The sequence below is a fragment of the Erpetoichthys calabaricus genome, chromosome 4 (genome assembly GCF_900747795.2).
Source record: "Erpetoichthys calabaricus chromosome 4, fErpCal1.3, whole genome shotgun sequence".
In the NCBI taxonomy this organism is placed as follows: Eukaryota; Metazoa; Chordata; class Cladistia; order Polypteriformes; family Polypteridae; genus Erpetoichthys; species Erpetoichthys calabaricus.
In genome coordinates, this window is record NC_041397.2 from 128,553,392 (window position 1) to 128,569,707 (window position 16,316).

The following is a 16,316-nucleotide window of genomic DNA, read 5'->3' on the forward strand; positions in this document are numbered from 1 at the left end:
TGTAATGGAATTTTACCTGTATAACTATTTACTAAATATGGCAAGAGTTAATTTACACAGGAGGCCTTCAAGTTTGGTCAAATGTATAAAAGGTGGGACAGATTTGGACAATTAAAACACCAGCACTCTGTAACATTTCAAATTTAAATTAATTTGACTCATCCATTAAATAGTGCTCTTCAGAAAGTTTTTTAACCAGCTAATGATGTAAATATAAAACTTAATAAATCCTGATTCTTTGACAAACCACAAATTTAAAAACATGTTGTTAAAAAAACAGCTTTAACAAGTTTATGTAAAAAAAATTATTTTGAAATTCACTAATTCAGCAGTATAGATGTAATAATGTTTGAATTTTTATTTTTATCATTATTTTTAAGAAGTATTTTCAGTTACAGGAGGGAATATGTCAGAGAATAAAATTAGAATGCGTACATGTTAACATAAATCAGGCAGTCCATGACGATATCATCCTTTCTAAACCCTGTGCTAAATCCCCCAAAATTATAATATTCCCCCCATTTGTTGTTACACTGGGGTAATCTCCATGTCCATCGCACATTAAAAATCAAGCCCTGCATTGTATTTTGATATTTATGGACACAAATACCAGTTTAGTTAAATAATAGAATACATAAATACTAATGCAGAAAATACCAAATATTATTGAATTGAATAGTGGAGGTGCTTTTAATAAAAACCGTTTGAACAGGATTTCTGTTTTTGCTGTGGTATTGAATAGGTATTAAGTATTCTAAGATTTTACCAGTATTGGTATCAAGTACAAAAAAAATGTGGTACAGTATGCCTAACAATCATGTTAGAAGAGCATTCTCATTTAGAAATTAATTTTCCAAGATACAATTCAGTTTATCAAAAAATACACTTTCAAATTTCATAAAGTATTTAAAGATCATATCTATTTTCACTGTTAAAATACTGAGAGTATAGTATATAACAATTCTGATAACATAATGCTCAGCCTATTTTTATTTCCCCTATAGGTACTGACCTAAAAGAAGCCCAACAGGAGGCATCACAGAAAGCACTTTCAAGACTTGCAGGGATTTTTGAATGGGGAGTGCTTGCTAAAGTGACAAATGAGTCACCTTTGGACAGACTTACTCATCTTTTGCAGAAGCAGGAACAAAGTAAAGTGACTTTTGAGAGTGGAGACACTACGCATAAAGCCATCCTTGACCTACAATTCAATGATTTTTCTATTCAGAGCAAAAAGCATGACTCAAAAAAAGCAGCACAACAAGAAATCAGTGATCGTCTTCTGCGACTGCTGGAACATGGTAAGGAATAAGACTTCATTTTAACTGCACATTGAATTTCCTCTGCATAAACTGTTAATTTATAAAGTTATTTAAATATAGCAGGATCATTATACTGTATATTCCTGTTCTGTTCAGCTGATTGACTGTGTCAGGACTCAGCTGGCACAAAATTAAAATACACTCAATAATTGGAAGGCACAGACATGATCCTCCATCACCAAATAATTTTCTTTGCAGCTGGGAGACAAAACTAGGAAACTTGTGCATTACACTCCCCCCACTGGACCCTACTACTAGTCTAACAGAAGGGAGTTCACTTATTCCTCTTTGGACAGATTCTTGTGCCTGCCTAGCTAGCTACCTCCTAATGGTCACAAAGAAAACAAAACATGGTTCAGAAAAGAGGAACCATGCCAAAGCTCAAATCAGTTAAATATGGAGATACCACAGAGTCATTTAAATCAGAACACACAAGCGAGGAAAGAATTCAGAGTCACATGGGCATGTGAAAAATTGAGCTGAATTCTTATAATATGTGAAAGGTTGTGTGCAGGACATGACACAAAGGACATGACAGTATTTAAAGTCCAATGATCTAACGGTTTACAATCCAGCACTTTAGCGGAAACATAAATTTTAAACTTCAACAACTGACCTACCAGCAAATCTGTCAGATGTAAAACAATATATCAGTTTTTATTTATTTGATAATTAATTTTTTGGCTTTATTATTTTTACAGATTCTAAATCACAACATGTCCTGCTCCAATCACTATCAAACAGTAAGTTTGAATTTTGTTTTTGTATCATTAGTATTAACCTTTTAAGTATTACCATTAGTAATGATATAAGAAACTCTGTGATGTATTATATCTTAGGACAGTCCAGGCAGAGCAACACCGTTTCTAGGTTCCATTGTCTCATAATAAATGATTAATTCCTGCATCTAAAGAAATCCTTGCTTAGGATAACTTTGATGCAAATGTGACAATGTAATGGAAACTTCTCAGTAAATAATGTTATTGAAAGCAGCTGATGCAACAGAGGTGTAGCCACTGATGTAACTATCCATCCATCCATCCATTATCCAACCCGCTATATCCTAAGTACAGGGTCATGGGGGTCTGCTGGAGCCAATCCCAGCCAACACAGAGTGCAAGGCAGGAAACAAACCCCAGGCAGGGCGCCAGCCCACCGCAGGGCACACACACCCACACCAAGCACATCCTAGGGCCAATTTAGGATCACCAATGCACCTAACCTGTATGTCTTTGGACTGTGGGAGGAAACCGGAGCACCCAGAGAAAACCCACACAGACACAGGGAAAACATGCAAACTCCACGCAGGGAGGACCCAGGAAGTGAACCGCGATGCAGCAGCGCTACCACTGCGCCACCGTGCCGCCCCCTGATGGAACTAACCGAATAATATCCCAACATGTTCAAGGCCATCCATAAATGGGCTGGACAGACTCTCCTCCTCATTATTTTAGCTATCATTGTGACAATGCGGGTTCTGCTCCATGCTCCCATCGGCTGTTAGGGAGCCCTTGAACCCAACACCGTCGGTAATGTCACCGATGAGCTAGATACTAATACTGATGCGCTGTGCAAGAAAGGACAAAGCCGGTTATACTTCCTTAGAAGGCTGGCTTCCTTCAAAATCTGCAATAAGATGCTGCAGATGTTCTATCAAACAGTTGTGGCGAGCGCCCTCTTCTATGCAGTGGTGTGCTGGGGAGGCAGCATTAAGAGGAAAGACGCCTCACGCCTGGACAAACTGGTGAGGAAGGCAGGCTCTATTGTTGGCATGGAGCTGGACAGTTTAACATCTGTGGCAGAGCGAAGGGCGCTCAGCAGGCTCCTATCAATTATGGAGAATCCACTGCATCCACTAAATAATGTCATCTCCAGACAGAAGAGCAGCTTCAGCGACAGACTGCTGTCACTGTCCTGCTCCACAGACAGATTGAGGAGATCGTTCCTCCCCCAAACTATGCGACTCTTTAATTCCACCAGGGGGGGTAAACGTTAATATTTAACATTATACATAGTTATTGTCTGTTTTTTTCACCTGTATTATTATCATTCTTTAATTTAATATTATTTATTGTATCAGTATGCTGATGCTGAAGAATGTGAATTTCCCATCGGGATTAATAAAGTATCTATCTATCTATCTATCTATCTATCTCTAGACAGTGAGGCAATAACAATGAGCAAGGGGATGGTTTAAAAGTGCTAAGTGCTTTTATTCAAAATAGAACAAAACAGGGTTCATAATAAAGTGCTGTGCAGTTCATTCAAAGTCTTCATTAAATAAATAATCCATAAAACAGTTGTGAAATGGAGGTTAAAATCCATTAGAAAACATCTTTAAAACAACGTGGTTAAAACCATGCAGAAAGATGTCCTTTTAAAAATCCGGTGCATCCTTCTACTATTGGCGGCCCCCCTTACTCCTCCCACCTGGGCTTCTCAACAGGGGAGTCGCTCTACATGCAGCTGACCTTCTCTGCACTGTCCTGCTTCAGCTGTTTGGATTGCCTCACTGACCCTTGGCTCCGGTAGGCTCCTCCAGACAGCGACTTGGGTTCCACAGTGACTGGGGCGCCCACGCTGGGGAATACACACCCCAAGTCACCAACTCCCGCTGCCATCCGCGGCCTTATGCGGAGAGTCATCCATCTTCCGGTCACTCCCGCCCCTCAAAATCAACTCTGCGTGAGCGACCACTACTGCTACTCCTCGGGTGTCGGCCTAACACCCAAGCTACCTGTACAGCTGCTGCACGAGCCTGCACTCGCTCGCTCTCCCACATCGACTTTCTCTCTCTCCACTGCTTCCTGCCTCCTCCTGCAAGCTCCGTTTCTTTCTTTATACTTCTTTCTTTTCTTTAACCTGCTCGCGCTTCTCTATATATGCGGAGAGGACATGGCAGCTGCAGCCCATTAGCCACAGGAATGATCACGGATGTGGGCAGTCTCTCACCTGTGCACTTAGGTGAGAAACACCCACACCGCAGATCGCCCTGCGGCTCGCTACAGTCACCACACCCCCTCGCTAAGCCGCGAGCGCGGCGATTATTTATTTAAAACAAAACGGCCTTTGCTGGAAGAGCTGTGGACCCATAACACCACAATCATGATTCACAGACAAAGGATGGGCGGATAATTGTGGCACTTTTCTCAGCAGCCTCAGTAGCCGCAACTGCCTCTGAAATCTCAAGAATTTCACAAGGAAGTGTGGCTAAGGTGATGTTTGGTGGAAGTTGAAGGTAGAAACACCATCATTAAGGAGTAAGTGGGAATGAAGTCTGAAACTCTTTGACCACAATGTCTTTACCTTGAGTCAAGATGCAAAGAATAATTAACAATCCACTCATTTTTCCATTTTACACCTATACAACAGGGACATGAAATGAATTTTTAACACCTTTTTTGTTATGTTTGGTTATATTTTGTTGTGTTCTCACATTATTTATCTATATTTGTAAATGTGATCATTTTACTTGGTAGTTTTTATTATTTTTACAAGAAAATGTTCATGTTTTTGACGCTCTGTTCATAAATTTTTGTGAGTCCGCTAAAGCCTTTTCTCATTTATGATTGAGGTGGGTTAAGTTAGAATACACTGAGCTTATTTTGTATGGTCCCTTTAATTTGATGTTTAATTTATTTCCATCTTAGTGATATTACTTTTGATTTTTTTAAAACATACTAGGTTCAAGTAGTGGCCCTTCAGCACGTAACAGAGTACAGGAATGGTTTGCAAAACAAGGCTTGACTATTCCTCATTATGAAGATACAACTTACAAACATGGTGCAAAGTTAACATTTTCTGCAAATATCCAACTCATGCATAAAGGTAAGTCGTCTGTCCTTTTTGCCCCTTTGTAAACGGACACTTGGAATGAGAAGATCGAGACTCAGATAAACGGAGAAAATTTGGGTGGAATGAGGAAAAGAGCTGGCAATCTCAGAGGGCATAAATATTGTGAATTTAGACAGAATTAGTTAGTCAAACCAGTTGCAAAAGTACTGAGTATCAGGTTACTATCCCATTAATGGTGTTCACATAAATTTTATTTATTCAAATAAAACTGTATTTTTCTTTAAATAAAGTATGAAATGGCAGCTCACCAACACAGGTATACATAGCTCCTTATCTGTGGGATCAAAAGCATATTTCAGGGAGGATCCTGGTTGCCTCTGTTCCCTAAGTGAATGCTCACTTCACTTGAATCTAAGGTTCACCTTTCCGCTGTGAGTTATGACAGCGTGCAGCACAGGTGTCCAAACATCTAAACTAGAAGCTTCCATAAACTTGTGGTTTTCAGTTATTCTTAAAGGACTGCTGTAGTGTTCACCCTTTTAACCTGCACTGTGCAACATGCACTGCTTTCCATCCATGCTTAAAATCATCCTACTAGACCACACCAAATTGTGTTATGCGTGTTTGGCTTTAGGGAACAAAGAAAGTCTTGGTGCATATTTTGTTCTTTGGGAACCTTAACCAACTAAATATCAAACCACAATACCATGCAGCATGGATGTGTTATTTTCAAATATGATTTTTTTGTTTTAAATAATGCCTTTACTTATGGCATATGTTTTTATTTCTCACCTCAGATGCAAAGCCAAGCTGGGAGCTGGCAGAGGAGGAACTACTCAGAGAACTCAAGACTTGTATTGAGCACATTATGGGTTAGTTTGAGACAACCAGCATCCCACATGCCATTGAATCAGTCATGTTGAAGGACAGTCACCAGGCCTCCACTGGGCAGATTATGTCTGTCTGGAGACTGCCAGAATGTTGCTCCTTTATATTCAATGTTCTTTTTTTAATCCCAGCAGACACCTTATAAGATGGCTGTATCTTTTCATCTGCAAATCTGGCAAGTGTATCTTAAAGAGGATGTTATATGTTTAATCAAATTGAGGTATATTGTTGACTTGTTTTAATGAAATGAGAAGACAAACTTCAGAAAGAACTTTTTAACCAACGCCAAGCAGCACCACATAGTCATCATTCTAACCCTGGCATCAGACTGTCTTTCAGCTGAAAACAAATGGGAGGCCAGGCCGGAATTACTTGTCATTACAGTTTTTCTTGGGATGAGAAGAGTCTTTTTATATTAAGAAACCTCAGTTATCTCCAAGCTGATTTGCCAAACCTGTGTACTATATTGATATATGACAAGCCCACCTTCTTGAGTAGCCCTTATTTTATTCTGTGCCTGTGCATACAGTAATCCCTCGCTACTCTGCGGTTCACTTTTCGCGGATTCACGACTTTGCGGGTTTTTAAATACAAGTGATTGCCCGCCTATCACGGAAGTTATGTTCCAGACCCATCAGCAACAGGAGAAAATCCGCGATATAGAAAGACCATATAAATAAACATTTTTATAGTTTAAGCCTTAAAATACCCATCCCACATGCTTTAAACACATGTAAACTTATAAAACACCTTTGTTAAAACATATGATATGTGGATGTCGGGCTAAGGATATGAGTAACATCTCACTATTATAAAACATTTTAACTTCATGCAAGACAAGACAGTGAGACAGGAAAATTGGTGATGTACAGGCTTTTAAATTATTGACACGCAGAGCAACAAGCAGCACAAAGCCAGCACAAAGTCCACTTCTCCTTAGCATTCATTCAGCTCCCCACCCCCTTGACAATGCGAAGTGGCAGGAGCTTACTGCGCCTCCGGGGAGGGGGGTTTGAGCAAACGTGCGTTCAGCCCTCACACCCCCACACACACACACACACACACACTCCTCCTCCTCCTTCCGAACGCGCAGAGCGACAAGCAGGCATTTTGGCAGAAGCAGCACAAAGTCCATTTCTGCTCTGCTCAGAGTTCAGCTGCCCCCGTTCACAAAGCGAGTGCAGACACATTGACGTCTGATCGCTGCGTGCAGTGTGCAGTGTTGGTCTGCGGTGTTTAAGAATGCAGAAAGTGTTTAAGAGCATAGGAAGTGTTTATAAGAGCGTGGGAAAGGTTAACAAGAGAGTGAGAAAGGTTTATAAGAGTGTGGGAAGGGTTTATAAAACCTTAAAATATGTATAAATAATAAAATAAATATAGGTCGCTACTTCGCGGATTTTCACCTATCGCGGGGGGCTCTGGAACGTAACCCCCGCGATAGGTGAGGGATTACTGTACTGTACATTTCACCCTGACGAAGAACTGATGCATGGTTTATTTGAATGCATCCATGTAACTTGATATATGATGTCATTTCACTTTTTTTCTACTTTTACTCTCACTGTCTCATTGGATTTCATTTATTTAGCTCATGTGCGTGAATCTCATTCAGTGCATGATTCATTTAGTCTCCTTCCACACTCCCCCTTAGAGTAGTTTGTATTTATATCCAGGGAAAAATAGGACATTACTTAGTCTAAACAAGAGATATCAGCTTTATGAAAAGTTCCTTTCAATATCTTATTTGTTCATATTCAGTCCTTGGTATAATGCCCAGGAACCTTGTAAAAATTTAGCTTATGAAAATATCTCCATGCAGCTGCAAGAAACAATTGAGATACAGTGCCCCGTACAATCATGATTTTTGTGAAAAGTCAATACACTTCCATAGTGGAGGGCACCACAGTTAGTTTTCAGATGTGCAACAAGCACTGTTGAATTTGTAGAGCAACCATCTTAGCCTCATTGGTGTCAATGGCAGGGTAGGCCTTTGTGAAGACAAACTTGTTTCACTATAGTGCTTTCAGCATGGGAAAGGTTCTATATAAGTAAAATGTATTGTTATCGTTATTATTATTAGAACAGGGTTCAACCTGTGTAAATTATATTATGTTACTAATAATCAACCTCTTGTTTTCGATCCAAACACTATATTATATAGTGCCTTTTTAAAGAAACACTATTCCCCACTGATTTCACTACCATTTTATATAGTGTTTTCACAGTAATTTTCATCACCAAGGATGAAAGAAAGGCTAATGTGGCCACTGATCATTGCTGGGCCAATGGAAGAAACCAAGCAACCACTGAATCTGCCTCTTGTTCTTCTGTTATTTCATAAAATGATATAGCATCCTTGCCTTGACATTTGTTTAGCTGGCCTTGTCTTCTAGTAATCTTCTTGTTGCACAATTAATTGTATAAATTAAAGTTATGTTTATATAATTGATTATTGCATGTTGTACAGCATACTAATTAGGGCACTGGTCTTTAAACCCTCTGTGTGACTCTGTGTTTTATTGCACTATAAAATCAAATGATTGTGTTTGCTGTCTTGCAACACCAAATGTTTATTTGTGGGAAAGGCTTTTGGGAACACCTCTCCTTAAAACATAATCCCCTTTTTATCAAATGTGTAGATTCTTTTCCCATAGACTGATAGTTATACTGTATGTTGTCCCTCTGCTGCTACTCCAGTTTCAGTTCTAAGCTGCACTTGCATGTAGTACTATGGTCCAGTATCTTCTGTTAATAGCTCTCTGTCAGAGTTCATTTAGGTGTGACTGTCACTATAGCTTATTACTTTGTGCTATTTCTCGTTCTCTCTCTCTCTATCTCAGCCTTGAATGAAGTTGTTGTTCCCAGCCCCTGACTATAAAATAGAAGAAAATGTGCAAGCATGGAAAGAGGCCTAAGCTTTACTCTTTAGATGTTATCATCAAATAGCTAGTGCCATAAACTAAAGCAAATAGTTTGTGGTAATCCGAACCATACAACCTGATAGTGTTAGATGTGCAGTCTCTCAGGCAGCACTTAATCTTACAGTTTCACAAAGTCTTGGTTTGACGTAATCCTTCTCTCTGTACTAGCTAGTTCATTGTCTGGCTTTATATAGTCATTTTATTACTGAGGCTCATAAATTCTTCTGTCCCTTTCCTTATGCTTTCTTCCTGTGGGTAGAACTGAGGTATCTAAAATTTCTAGAAAAGCCATCTTTATATTATGTAAATTCTTGTCTCCAAATGAAGGGTTCATATAAATAAATCCATGCATGTGACATCATTTGCGCTCAAAAGCAGCACTTCTAAAAACATGTCACAAGCGACACACTCTGAAGCAGTGCTTCTAAAAACAGTTTGAAAAGTGGACCGTGGCGCTGTGCAATTTGGAATAAATAATCTCACCCTGTGACGTTCAGGCATCAATAGGGAGTGGTTGTGCACAAATGTGCTTCACTCTGGCAACAGTTGTGGTGCCTGGGTGATTGTGTATGCACGTGCAAATGTGAACGTCAGTCAGGTGTCTTATCACTGCCTCAGAGGGAGCGGTGCAACACACCTGCACCCAATTAGGAATGCCGAGTATAAGAGGAGCCTGCATGGAAGAGAGGGGGAAATGAGAACAGGTGGAGAAAAAGAAAAGATGAAGGTTAAAGGACAGGAGAAGAAGGCAGGAACGGGAGAGAACCAGTGTGGAAGAGAGGAGGCAGGCAGCCAGGAGGTGAGCCCCATTGGAGAGAGTGAGGCCGAAGTTCAGGGGTTGAAGAGGGCCACTCCATCTGACCTGGAGCTTGCTCCCACAGAAGTCCGGGGAGAGGTGAGGCTCGGACTGGGAGCCCTGCTGTGAGCTATGGCCAAGTAGGGACCCAGGCTTCTGTGAAGGTTGGCTGTGCTTGTTGGTTGGGAGTCTCCTCTGCTGCGATGCCCCATTTGGAGATGTCAGTTTTAAAGGGATGCCCTGAGGACTGAGATTTTTAGAAAAGTCTCCTGCCATGGAATTTTAATATTTTTTTATAGATTATTTATTGAGGTTTCAACCACCATCGTTACTTTGACTTTTATTGGATTATTACTTTATTATTGAAGAGCTGACACTCTATGCTGTTTTGAATACTGACTTTGTTTTTGGGACTGATTTTAATAAAAGCACTTGTCACTTTTTTGCACCTACCCTTTGCTGCATGTGTGTGTCCTCATTTACCCGGCTCATCTTGGTTATGATTATCGACAGTGGCAGGGTCAAGAGGCTTCCAAACAGATGCAAGAGCATGAAACCAACCCGCACTGTCACAATCAGTCAGAAGTGGATAATAAGGTGTGCACATGTTATCCTTCATTCAGCCTCTGCGCCTCTAAAAACCATTCAAAAGTGTTTTGTTCACCATCCAGCAAACAAAATGCAGAGGTATGGGTTGGGAAATGTAGTGAAACGGTAGTTGTAAAGCTGTAACAGCAATTCTTATCAGTGATAAAAGTAACACACTAGCATTCCTGAAGACTCGTAACTTACAATGCCTTACAGTTTTATTTTTTTACTTTTCACTTCGTGAGCACCCTTACTGTCAGCAAGGGGTTTTCATTTTCAGAATCTCTGTATAGACAATTATCATAAAATGTCAAATGCTAAATATACAAATCAACAAACTGAAACAAGAGCAAAATAACATTAACAGAAAACAACAGTTTCAGAAAACAAATGCATAATTGTAGTCCTCGTTACCCTTTGTCAACTAATCTGCCTGTTCACCAAATGTAAAAAGATACTGTAGACTATATTAACACTTGTCCTATGGCTCTATATCATAGTGTGTCAGAATGTGGCCCATTACTGTATATGAAGATTTTTATGTATACATTTTAGGGGTTTTCCTCCTTTAAATTAAGATTTTATGAAATTTGTATATGAGTATTACATGAAAATTATGTGCTGTAAAATTACCATTGTTTTATACACATTTCATAATTCTTGTTATGTTAAACTGCATAGCCTTTAGTCTTCCTTGTTTGTGTCTTATTTGTTAATTTGTTCTGTCATCAGCTCTTATGAAGAATGTACTTGAAGGTGTTGTATCATCCCAATCCCCTAGCACACATAAAGCATGTTGTTTCTGTAGTCCTATATTGCAGAGGCAGTGGATCTGAAGTTGTGGAGGTGTTATTTTGGAAAAACATTCACTTCTTGTGGTGCGATTACTACTGACTGACTGTTGTGAGCTGTGCTCATTGCCAACAGCTGCCAGTTGGTCTTCATGCAATGAATTTGTATACGCTGATGTTGATTTCATTGCATCTACATATGTAATTTGTTTGCTTCTACAGAGCTCATCGTACGTGAAATGCAAACCTACCGTCTAAATGATACAGAGCTACCAGACATACATTTTTAACAACCCAATAAAACGTTTGCATAAAGAAATAGTAGGGGCCCAGTCAGTGTCTTTGACGATAAGAACTTTCAATCAGTATTTACAGATCTCGTCAGTCAGTGCCATCCATCAGACCTAGCTGGCGTTTTGGGAATGTGAAAACAGGACAAAGCTACCGCATTTTGTGGCAGTGCAGCCTGAAAATAAAAATAATGAAACCCTGGAAATAAGTATAGGATATAAAATTATAAATATGAAAATAGTTCATGTAAATAAAAGTTGTTCATCTTGTTTTTCAACTTTATGCAGTAATGTAAAATGATTTTTATTTAAAATGTTGACTTCCATTAATTTACAATAAATTACTGTTAACATTGTCGCTTTTATTTTTGTCTATTTTAATGTTTTACTAGTGTTTGCTTAAACTGTTCAAGCACTACTGAATTTAATGCTTATTTAATGCTTATTTATTGCGTTATATGTGACCTCCAAGTGTAGAAAGCAACATGGATGCCCCCATGAAAGTTTGATTCTACTGTCAGGATAGAAGATGAAACTTGTAAGAAAGGCGCTCTATTGTGCCCGACCCGGCACAGACTTGACACAGGAGGCATGTATAAAAACAAAGAAACTTTTATTTTTCTTCAGCTGGAGGGCATGTCTTCCCCATAATCCCTCCAGCCACAACACAGTCCCAAGCACTAAGCACTGAGTCACCACACTCCTTTCTCTTTCACCACCACTCCTCCACAGCTTTGTCTTCGTTCCACCCGACTCTGGCCGCTGAGTGGTGGTCGCTGGCTCCCTTTTATTGGGTACCCAGAAGTGCTCCAGGTGTTTGACTGCTGACATCTGGCTGCACTTCCGGGTAAGGCGAAACCAGTGTCCAAAAGAGGCCAGCAGCTCCTGTTGCAGCACTCCCTGGTGGCGCCTGCAGAATCCCACAGAGCTGCACAGAACTCCAACCCCCATGAAGCCCTGGGGGAGTCTGAGACACCGCTGCAACCCAGGGAGGCTGCCATCTAGCGTCCAGGGGGAGATACTGGGCTTCCCACCCTTGTCCCCCTGGCAGATGTGGTGAAGGGGCATCCCGGCCAGGCATCACAAACTGATAAGCAAGAAAGGCACAAAAAGTATGTTGCCATGTCTTAAAAAGATTTTTATGTTTTTGGCCATAATAAATATTACTATTTCTGCTTAGGAGTTGCCATTAAAAAACTGCACAAAGCAGTCACTGAGCACATTGTAGGAACAGTGGGACGTATCAGCTAACATTGATGGTAATGTTAATGTTTACCTTCTCAAAATTCATTATTATGGATTAAGGTGATTTAATTTAAAGTAAATTCTTGTAATAAACAAAGAAAACCTATAAAGTGTAGTTGTACTTACTGTTTGTGGCGTATGCTAACATTTTGGATTGATGTCATAATCTGAAGACAGACAAACTATGACTTGACAGAACTGATCCGAGTTTGCAAGTAGTAATCCAGAGTTTGGGGTGCATCTTCCTTACATTTTCCGAGTAGGAGGTCTGAAATTGGGATTTCTGAGTTTTAGTCAAATGCAGTATTAACTGTCAGGATTTGGTGTTGGGCCATACAGTGGCACAATGCTTAATGTTGCTGCCAGACAGATCTAGTATCCTGGGCAAGGCTCCTGCACACCTGAGGAGTACTCTATGAAGGGTGCTTACAAAATTGAAACTTAGCTGAGTAAGTATTGCTTGAATAAGCCTCCTTCTTCAGTAGAAGCTCAGTCGGTTCTGCAAACACATTGTGTTTCTCGTTCAATCGCGATGGATTTACACAATTCACGATTATGCACGCATTTGTGAGATTTAGGCAGTTCCAAGAGCCGATCGTCAATAGCAACAATCAAAACACAGTATTGGCAGATTGAGGACCTCTGACTTTTAAGTGTGAAACTGATGTGATGTATGGTGTATTATGGGACAGCTTTGAAATGTTTATACAGTTTTATTTAATTGTCAGAAAATAGAAAAACATGTAACAGAGATGGTGGCGGCCTTTTCAGCAGTTAATCGAGAAATTATGGTTGATCTACAATAAGACAAAAATGTAAATTAAGAAATTGAGAAAGGCTGCATGTCAATCTGTAGCAGACCAATGCCAAAGTACATTACGGTTCTGAATTTGTGCATTGCATTATTAAATATAAATGGTATTATTCACGTAAACAAACTATAAATGTATTAATTTATAAACATCATACTTTAAACACTTAAAACAAGTAAATGTTCAGTAGCCATATGAAGTACATTTGGCAGTAACTGACAATTATATACAAGAGCATATTTTAGAATTACTAGAATATACCGTACATTTATATAAAAACTTATATTGTGCTCCTTCTGAAGGAGTTTGCACTCACCAGAATGTCTGACTGGCCACTATGACACCACATTCACATCAATGTCATTCGATAGGACTTGTCTGTGCATTGATTCTATAAATGATTTGTATTTTATGGTTAGCCTCTTTAATTAGCTTGGCAGTGCTGTTATTTACACATGAGTGCAGCCTATAGAAAATATGAAACTTGACCATTTAGTCGATTAAGCTTGCTTGTTTAGCTGGTATGTAAGCTCTTCCAATATCTCATCCAAGTACTTCTTAAAGGTTGTCAAGGCTTCTGCTTGATCTACATGTCAGTTCTTGTGCCTGTGACTTTTGGGAAGCTTAAATAATGTTGTCTACTGTCACTTATACAGCTTTGGATAAATGTATTCTGCACAGATTCACTTACCCCAAACCCCAAAAAACAAGTGAAATTGATACACACAGTTTGCATATGGTCAGTGAGATGACTTTGCAAGTTTGGCTTCAATTCATTCACATATAAAGTTGTTTTTTGCAATTCTATAGCCATCAGGAAATGCCAAAAGGTCCCTGTCGTCCTTTAATAATATTTGTTACAGACAATCTGAATTCCCTCATTTATTGAATTTTTAAGAAATGGACATATATGCCATAACATATCAAAAATGAAACTGGGCTTTCTTTCTATTCACTATTTGTGCTGGTTATTTAAAAGCTTTACATGGTACACAAGGATGGGAGCACACTATGGTTGATCCTAGAAGGTCTTGAAGTTTGCTATTTTTTTCCTTACTGTTTATTACATCACCATTAACATATTTGTGCTACTTTAGTGTGTCATGGCCAGGAAGAGTGGGGATACCCACAATACATGCAGGGAGCCATTTAGACAACCCCTTTTAATGTAAGGAAAACAAATATGCTATTATTAAAACAACCAGAACAAAAATTTGGCCATCCTAGGCTCAACAATGGCTCTCAACAAAATTAGAACTCCTTCCACCTCAGTGTCTAAGTCTAAACTGAGACGCTCCATTCTGGACATGCCTCTTCTTCTGGGCTCTATAGGCGGAGTCAGTTATTGCTGGGATTCTTCTCAGTACTACAGGTGGAAAAGAAAGAACAGCTAGCAACAGTGCCTTCCCTCAGCTTGGGGTGGTATCGCTTACCTTAGTAAGAATGGAACACATTTTTATTACTATACCTTTTCTTTTGGGTCTCTTGCTGACAAAAAAGGAGCAATGGGGATGAATGGTGTAGTAATTTAATGTGATATATTACTAATTCTTATTGTTTTCAATAGATAGTGTAGGTTTCAGTGTTCTGGCATTTTTGTGCAGCAACATTATGTATGCTAAAAATTCTGTCACTAACACAATTTTTGTATCAGTTTAAAGTGTACAGTAATACAAAAGCTTATTGCATTTTAATTTGAGTCCATAGATCACATGTCATACCCAAAAGCAAATCAAAAGTAGTGCATTTCACTTAGTGGTTGCTCCAAGTATATTGAACTTCAATTTCTGACCTCACCTTAATCATGTCAAAACTAAATATGATGAAATGATCAATCGCCATCAAATGGTGGGGCAAGGGGTGTTGACAGTTGGGGTAAGAGGCGTTCCACTTCTAAAAATTTCTTGGTCTGCTGGCAAGCATTAAGTTTTGTCAGTATGGAGAGATTAACTGAAATGGTGAGAAATGAAATGGTGAGAAGTATTTTTTATGCTGAAAAATTTTACTCTTATATTATATTGTCCATTGTCCAATTAATATGTTATGCTTGCTTTATGTCATACGGTTCCATTCCTCTTCTCATACTCCTGACCAAGACATCAACAATTTTTGCAATACCCTGTATAGTCATTCCCATCTGCTGGTAGTTACAAAACATATTTAGGGGACTACTTTGGTATAAACACTCTGTTTGATGATCTACATAATCATATACTGAAGGTTTTTGGGTCATTAGCTCTTGAATGTGTTCTAAGGATGTTACTGTTGCAGCTGGAAATTTTCTCCTGTTGTTACTTCTAACACTCCGGCCTTTTCCAGCAACCAGTCAACATTGGAAAAGAATGACATTTACATCGACAACTTCCCCCTGTTCAATGAGATGGTGGATCTCCTGCCTTACCAACTCCCCATTCACCATCATTAACGCTGGCTGAACACAATCAGAACTGGAACGCCCCTTGCCTCACCTTTTGACACTGGTTGGTCATTTGATTACATTCAGTTTTGTCATGATTAACAGGAAGCCTCGAATGTAAATGTAATGCACTCTTTTAAGGCACAAAGTGAAATGGAATATGTTTGCTTTGCTTTCTTTCACTTATGACACATGGCCAATGGGCATGGCAATATACTTTTGTATTGCATTTTAAACTCTCACAAAAACTTTGTGCTGTAGTGAAAAGCAATTGATCATGTTTTGAATTACGGCACAATAAACCATGTTAAAATGAAACACATCACATGGATATATCTATATGCATTGCATTGCAATGTAGTTAACACATTTAATTACATTTAACTTTGGCATAATAATGTTCCATAAAGGGACACAGAAGTTTGTCAGTGAATTTAATTAATGTTGGGCTG

At 39.2% G+C, this 16,316-nt stretch overlaps 1 protein-coding gene across 1 annotated transcript in view; it reads left to right on the forward strand.

The window, feature by feature from the left end:
• Positions 1–11,756, forward strand: part of LOC114650257 (uncharacterized) — a 113,860-nt gene extending 102,104 nt beyond the window's left edge. The window contains exons 23-26 of the mRNA XM_028799782.2: positions 1,005–1,301; positions 2,024–2,065; positions 5,007–5,150; positions 5,915–11,756. Coding sequence (XP_028655615.2) covers positions 1,005–1,301; positions 2,024–2,065; positions 5,007–5,150; positions 5,915–5,994 — 563 coding nt within the window. The 3' untranslated portion in view covers positions 5,995–11,756. The remainder of the gene's footprint in view (positions 1–1,004; positions 1,302–2,023; positions 2,066–5,006; positions 5,151–5,914) is intronic.
• Positions 11,757–16,316: the final 4,560 nt, after the last annotated feature.